At 41.6% G+C, this 8,115-nt stretch overlaps 1 protein-coding gene across 1 annotated transcript; it reads right to left on the bottom strand.

Moving 5' to 3' along the window:
- Positions 1-3,123: 3,123 nt before the first annotated feature.
- LOC133930448 (putative disease resistance RPP13-like protein 3) lies at positions 3,124-7,816 on the bottom strand. Its single transcript, XM_062377099.1, has 2 exons — positions 7,649-7,816; positions 3,124-6,166 (listed from the first exon to the last, which is right to left on the bottom strand). The coding sequence occupies exons 1-2, from the start codon at positions 7,762-7,764 to the stop codon at positions 3,466-3,468; spliced, it is 2,817 nt and encodes a 938-aa protein (XP_062233083.1). The 5' UTR covers positions 7,765-7,816; the 3' UTR covers positions 3,124-3,465.
- Between the last annotated feature and the right edge of the window lie 299 nt (positions 7,817-8,115).

Below are 8,115 nucleotides of genomic sequence, written 5' to 3' on the forward strand. Positions count from 1 at the left end.
TCCATTTGAAGTTCCCCTCAAGGGATTTTATGGTCCTAGAAACATTGTTATGATAGGAAACCTCAAGCATATCATCATCGTCCTGGTGGTAAGTTGAGTTCACTCGGTGGAAGCTAAGAATTCGACTAAGGTTGGTAACTCCAGGTACTGATGTTATGGCTTCGGAGGTCATACCCAGCAGAATTGATCTTTCATTCGCCCAAGGAACAACCTCCCATTCTAGTGGCTCCCAAATATAATCACCGAATGCATGGAGAGAAACCGACGTCAATGCATCCTCTGCTGGATCATCAATTTGCTCGCCAACTTTGAGGAAAAACACGCAAGATTCAACCAGGAGCAGTCGAGAACCATTCAGACCAGGTCGTTAGATCACAAACTGAGGCATAGATTGTTCCAATGTCACCATAGCTCCCGATGGATCGTCTTAGGCCATTCCTTTAAGAAAATCAGAAATACACCACCAAAACTTGCCACTATAGATCTAAAACCACCATAGTGGTCTATTGATAAACATGCACTCCCTTCGTCATCTGAAGATAAAAGCACGACATCCTCGGAATAATGATGATGAATAATTTTCTATCTTTGCGCACTGCAAACCCCTCCAGGTTCACCCAGAACACATAATAGGAAAGCAATGGGAGATTACATAACTATGACGTAGGGTATTACTCCAACCAAAGGTCTGGACCTGTATACATTGTGTGCGCCTCGCTTCATGTTTGATCTCTGATTCATGAAGGTAATCCTATTATTTTCTGGACACATTGTTAGGAACAAATTCTTGATAGAATGCTGGCTTTCTTGAACATTTCCCATGCATTTGAAGGGCAAGACAACAGAGGAGGCAGCGAGGCTAAGACAATGACGGCGAAGTTCTCCTCTCAAATAATTAAATAGGCCTTGCTTCGAGATGAGACTCGAAAATTGTTTTCGCTTCGGATAAAAATTGTGACGCTTCGATCGATGTGAAAAGCAACATGATGATGACATGCAAATCTCTGCATGCCTATCTATATTCTATGAGCATTAAGTGCTTTTGTACCTATTATTTCAAATTTTGAAGGTTTTTTAACTTTACTCAGAGACAAATGTCGATAAGTCGATACTACTGGCCCTTATCGAGTCTCGAGTGCGGATAACAACAGGGCATTCGACCAAAAAGTGTTTCCACTCGATGCTCGGAGCGGAGCATCTTCTTGTTCGATTCTTTCAACTGTAAGTTCAGTCTACCTTACTCAACAAAGCTTGAACTTGGCGGTACTCGAGTAGGCGCTTGCAGAAATCCTCCCTGTTGAGTAGAGTTAGGGGGCTACTGTCGACTATCTAACTATGGGGTATATACGCATAAGAAGTGTATCACATATGGATGGGGTGCGCCGTGTGTATACTTGATAACTCCGGATATTACGGAATCGAATCTGTGGTACTTGATACTCCCGAAATCTAGAAGACGTATACTAGGAAAGTCCCGATTGCTTACCCAACTTGAGAAAATTAGTATCCATAACAGATTTATCTACTTAGACGACAAGAAGGAATCTCTATCGACTATGGATAGATAAGAGATGGTACATCATCCTTATATAAGGTGAGGATCTAGATCCCGCAGGGGATAGCTCTCTTTTTTCCCACTACTCAAGACAAGCATCAGGGCCTTGATACAGAAGTAACTCGGCAACTTTAGCCTTAAGTTAGACTAGATCCGAACTACTCCTTATAATATATCAACCATATTGCCTATACTCAAGTGAATACATATACATAATCATCCATACAGGATGTAGTATATTACTCCAACCGAGGGTCCGAAGTTGTATACATCGCGTGTGCCTCGTTTTATGTTTGATCTCTGATTCACGAAGGTAATCTCGTTATTTTCTGGATATATTGTTAAAAATAAATCCTCGACAGACATCATGCAGTAACAGCGAATTTCTACGAACTATCACAAAAACGCAAATAGAAGTCGATGTATCAGCTTCCGTTCAACAAAAAACTGACATCAATGTCAGTTTGATTATAAGTGTATAGCTCAATCAGTATGGGTTCAAAACCCAACACTAATGCTGATTTCGAACCAACACTTACCAGAGATTCTCTGGTAGAGGGCTAGAGGTTGCCGCTGAGACCTATTCTGGGCTTCTAGGGATACTTGAGCCAGTTAATCAAAGGCTCAAACTTTGGAACCCAATTTACACTAGGTGGACAAGAAGCTAGGGAAGTGACTCTAGCAGCTCTAAAAGTCTAAAGGCATGGAGCTTTTGACATTACTCAGAGATATAGAGAAAGAGGTGCAGCGAGTAGCAAAATAGTATATTGCTCTATTTAGGAGTGTAAGCAAGGAATGTGGTCGAACACCCTAAACTTTTTAGCTCAAGGACCGGCTGAAACTAGAGCCTGTGCTAGGGAAAAAGGGCCAAGGATAATTATCTTTGTGGGCTAAATTTTAGTGTGTGTAGGTTTAGATTAACAGAGAGAAAATGCAACTATGTAGCCATATATGTGCACTAGACTTATATAGCAAAATACAACTATTTTTACCTACCCTCGCAATTTCGTGCATGCAATTTCTGCTAGTTGTTACACACAAGACCAAGCTCCAGCTGCATGCCGGCGCTCGGGAAGACGACGTCCGAGCGCCGGAGATCGGCATTGCCGGCGAGAACGTGGTCAAAAACCTCGTTTCGGCGTGATACATGCCAAGTAGTATTAAACTGACGAATGGTCGCTGTGCTGTTTGGCTCGTGTTGGTAGCTGCCACCGACTAATAACGTTTTACATGTGCTTTTAGAAAATGTTCATCTGCTGTCCGATCAAAAAACAAAACGAGAAAATGGTTCTTCTGAGGTAATATATAGCAAGAGCCAAGATATATATTAAAAGATCAGAATACTTTAGGGAGATATAAGGATGCTTCACTGTTAGTTATACCTATGTTTCGATGAGGAATTTCACCGAATTCAGAATTTCAGATGCCAAATTTCAGAAAAGAAAGAAACACTATACTAAAGAAGAAGAAATCAATTAGAAAAGAGAAGCAGCATGTATTTCAGCCCATCATTTACACTGTTACATTACATATACACATTAACATTTGTGAGGGTCACAGTGGATAATACACACTGACAATCTGACATACAAATAACATGTCTGGTGATTGTTACAGACAAGGCCAAGCACCACCGACAGCATGAATACACATACATACAGAAGAACAGTTGTGACTATTACTTGCACGAGCATGCATGCAGTAGAATACAATAAACATGTCTGCTGGCCGGGTTATTACACACAAGAGTAAGCAAGCACAAGCTACAAGGATACAAATTGATGGAGCAGTTCACACGACAGGAGATACATGCAGTTGAACGGAGTGATGTTTCCAAAGGGCTGAAGAATGTCGATGATGATGTGCAGGAGCAAGGGCTGACCTGTTGCGCATTGCCGAGGAGGGAGGCGTCATCGGAGCAGAGGGTGATTGGGGTGTGTGTATACTTCCTCTCGCAACATATTTTTCTTCGCCAACTCAACACGAAAAATTGAAATCTCCCTGAGTTTTGGAAGATGCTTGATACCATTAATCCCTGATGTCAACTTGCAATGTGCAATGCTTATCCTTTCCATGTTAGGTGAGGTGCTCTCCTCAAATGTCACCTCCCTCAGTGCCTCAGCAAAACCAAGCTGTAGGACCCTCAGCTTTGGGAATGCATCCTTGCGGAACACTAATATCTGTGAACTATATGACCAATGATAAAGACGAAGACGCGTCAGGTTGGGCAGTACCGCAATTGCCTCCAACTCCTTGAGCTCACAATATTTGAAGTCAATCTTCACCAAGTTCCCACATTTACCAACCCAAGCAGGTATCTCCAGAAGATGCCCTTTTAGTTTCAACGTCTCAAGACAGGGGAGAGGGCATGAATAAGAAACTAACATATCCAGCGTCTCAGCATCTTTTCCCCGCTCCTTAGTACTCACATTGAGGGAACGGAGGGAAGACAACTTCTCCATAGCCTCACAAAATGTCTTGCACTTCTTCTTGGAGACTCTTCTCCCTCTCACAACTAACTTCCTCAGCTGAGTTAGTTCCCCTAGCTCTTTAATAGCTTTCCTGCTTGTTCGCTTAATATCCACTTTCTCTAGCACTTGTAACTCTTTTAAGCCTCCCACTCCTTTCGGCACTTTAATGCCAGATGAACCAGACCAACAGCTAGAGAAGCCCATGTGCAGGTCGGCAATTGCATAATCAGTATCTATTAAATCTAAGGCATCACACGGCCATTCTCCAAGTTCACTTATACTAAAATATGCACATTGTGTCCTGCTACACTGGAGACTGCGAAGATCTTTAAGTTTAGTGATTGCTGTCGGTAGGGTTGCAAAGTTTGATTTCCGTATGTCCAGAGTTTGCAAGCCATGTAGATTTCCTATGGATCCTGGAAGAGCATAAACACTTGACCTTCCAGGGAAATGCAAGTACTTCAAGTGTAGCAACAATACTATGTTTTGTATGTCTTGTTGCCTTACACTGAATTCAGCATTTTTGAGATCCAGAACCCTCAACATCTTGAATTTGGATGAACAAAGTGAGGCTATTGACTCCAAAGGTTCACTGAACAAAGTAAAAGAGCGAACTCGGTTTAAATCCATGCCAATGTTCCATTTCCTACTAGCAAATAATGATATATGACGGATGCTTTCTTTTGTTCCCATGGTGTTACTAGTTTGCTCATCAACTAGGAATACATGGTTCTCCTGCCTAGAGATTGTCACTGCAATATCACGCACGATATCATGAATTCTGCAGGTCTTTATATTTCCAAGAATATCTATCTTAGATGATTGAATCATGCTTCGACTGATGAGTTCGTAGAAGTAACTCTCAGCAACTTCTTCAAGTGTTCTCCGATCAGTACCACTTGTTATGAACCCTTCAGCTATCCACCTATTTACAAGGTGTTTCCTACTTATTTCAAAATCTTCTGGAAAGAGACTGAGATACAGAAAGCAAGGTTTGAGATGAGATGGCAAGTGGTTGTAGCTCAGGGTCACCACTTGCCTTAGAGCTTCAAGGCTTGCATTGCTGCTTGTAAGTTCGGATGGTAGTTGGTTACGCAAACTCTTCCACTCGTTTATGCCTTTGTTAGCAAGAAGGCCACCAATTGTTACAATAGCTAATGGTAAGCCTCCACATTTCTTCAGTATCTCATCTAATAGTTTATCTTCTTCTGGATCCCTGGGTTTATGTAGCTTTTTTAGGAGCAACTCTCTAGCATCTTCTTTTGCTAGGGCTTTGAGGTGGTGGATTAGTAGGTAAGGGGAACTACACACTTCAGCTACTTCACTATTTCGTGTAGTCACTACTACACAACCATCTTCACTGGAATGCGTTGGGAAAGCAAACCGGATGGAGTTCCATGCTTCAGTTGTCCACAAATCATCAAGAACAACAAAATACCTTTTCCCACGAAGCTTTTTTGTTAGGTGGTCGGTGAAATGTTGCACTTGCAAAATCATCCCTGGATTTTCCTTCAACAGATCTTTCAGGGACTCAGCCCCCAAAAGTTGTTTGATGAGATCCTTGAGGAGCTCCATGATGTTGAAGGACTGTGACACAGAAATCCAAGCACGATTAACAAATCTTTCATGGATCTCATTGCTATCGTATACCCTTTTGGCAAGAGTTGTCTTGCCAAGACCACCCATGCCAACAACTGAGACCACCTTCCGGCCATCAGTCTTGCTGTATATCATCTCTAGGAGCTCAGCCTTTGGCCCCTCAAAACCAACAAGTTGGGCTTCTTCGGTGTACAGAGCTGCAAAATTTCGTGCCATCTGGAAATCTCTTGTCATGTCATCAGAAATGGTGTGTGTGAGCTGGATCAGATTGTACCTCTTCCTTGTTTGGTTTAGCTCTTGGATCCTTTGTTTGACTGACCGTATCTGGACGGCAATATGATGGCGTGCTCGTAAGCTGAGGCACTGCTGCAAAAGGCTTTGATGCTTGATCAAAACCATGAACTCTTCAAGGCAATCTTCAGTGTCATATGCCAACTCACGGATTAGCTCCAGGTAAGCCTTCAACACCTCAGTGTTCCCCTCTGCCACACTGGCTGTCCTAAGAAAAGCTCTCATCATCTTCAGCTCGACATTGATGAACCTAGCAATAACAAATTCATAATTATTGGATTAAAAACAATAATCCTCGATAAGATTGCTATTTTTAAAGCATTTAACTAGGAGGCAGCTTATAATTCAGAATATGTGGTAGCAACGCTGAACAAACAATTTTTTTCTAAAGAAAAGCTGAGAAAAACAATTCCATGTTCTAGATTAATAGATCTTGTGGTTTAATCTTTTAAGCACGTATTTATAGTGAGGATATGGTGCCCTTATTCCCACTAGCACAAAGTTCACCATGCATTCTTCCAAGAAAATACCAAAACATTATGGGTGCAGTAAACGTAAATTTGAATGAACCAGAAAATTTTCCACTGTCAATTTTTTTTCGACTGTCAATAATTTTATAGTTATTTATATGAATAATGCATGATTAACTACTTATCTTCTTCTGGCTCTTGATACCAGGGCCGGACTTCTACATGTCTGTTGTCGCAGATTTAGAAGTGCCTTGCTGCTCTCTAAAGAAAACGATATTATTTTTCAAATCATCTGAAGGGTTCGATTAGTAACTGTATGCTATTACACTACTAATCATGCACACTTCAATTTTTAGGAGATAACAGATACACTACTCCTAGGATTCCTATAATCAAGAAGTAACGATATTTATTGATCTGTTTAAAATAAAGCTTAAATAATGTTGCTAGTTTGTTATTCAGAAGTCATTTCCGTTTTGGCAACGAACTTTATTGTGATACCTGATGTATATTTTTGCTCAATTCGATGGAATGGAGGTTTCACCTGTTTAAAAATGTTTTCCTATATTATAGGGGCTTGTGATTTCTATCGTGCGTCCCCCCTGCTAATTTGATCAATCAAGCACCCCTGAAATCGATTATGATTTTACTGGCCATTTTGGATGATTGATCAAATAGAACGGAAAGCAGTTCCATGCGTAGTCTATTGCCAAAACGAAAACAGTGAAAAACATTAATGTTGGAAAATTTTCCCTTACCTACTGCTGTCAAACAAAGCAATTTTAATCTGTTATGATTTCACAAAATATGGAGGTTGTTTGCAAAATATTTTGTTTTACCGTTATTGTAGTAGGTCCTCTTGATTATATTTGTTGGATTGACGTTAACGTCATTCAATGTATCAAGTTATCAAATGCACGAGTATTTCATATTCGCTCCAATGTGCAATGTACAGATGCACCAGGTTCTTGCACTGCTCTCTGTTCAAAATGACTTATTCTATTCAGCTTTTAATGTATCAGATGCTGAATGGCAAATTGTTTCAGCTTGTGAAGCATCATATTATGAATCAGTGGATGGATTTCCAGAGCAAACCTCGTCAAAACAACTCTTATAATATATATGTAGCATGTACTCTAACTTACGCTTAAATTAACCAATGGGACACAGCATTCTGAAACCCCAAAAAAATTTGGAACATAGCCTAAGACGAACAATGTCGTGTTGCTTTCATGTCTAGGCCATCAGATCAGTGTACGAACCAGATGTCATCCTGCACCCCAAGCAGCAGGCCCATCTCCTCCCTCGCGGCCGACGAGGCGACGCCGAGCGCGCTGCCCACCAGCGTCGTGGCCATGCCCAGCGCGGTCTCCGCCATGGCGCCGCCTTCCCTGCTTATCCTTCTTCACCAATATCTCTCCCTTAGTCCCTTATCTGTGCGAAACATATGCCTACGAGGTGATCGATGCAAGTATGCAGCTGTGCAAATGTAATGTGGTTATATGCTGGTAACAGGTGGGCGGTGGGCCTAAACGATTGGATGCTCCGGCCTCCTTTGCTCGTCCTTGAAGCAAAGCGATCACCAGCTTCCCCTTTGCCTTCGCTAAACATTCTTTGAGTCTCCTGAACCATGGCTACCAGATGCTAAGCCAAGAACCAATTCTTTCTAGCTTGTCGATCTGTGGGCTGTCTTTGGTGTCCGATCTTGGGCTATCAAGATGCCACCCTT

This window comes from Phragmites australis, chromosome 10 (genome assembly GCF_958298935.1).
Source record: "Phragmites australis chromosome 10, lpPhrAust1.1, whole genome shotgun sequence".
In the NCBI taxonomy this organism is placed as follows: Eukaryota; Viridiplantae; Streptophyta; class Magnoliopsida; order Poales; family Poaceae; genus Phragmites; species Phragmites australis.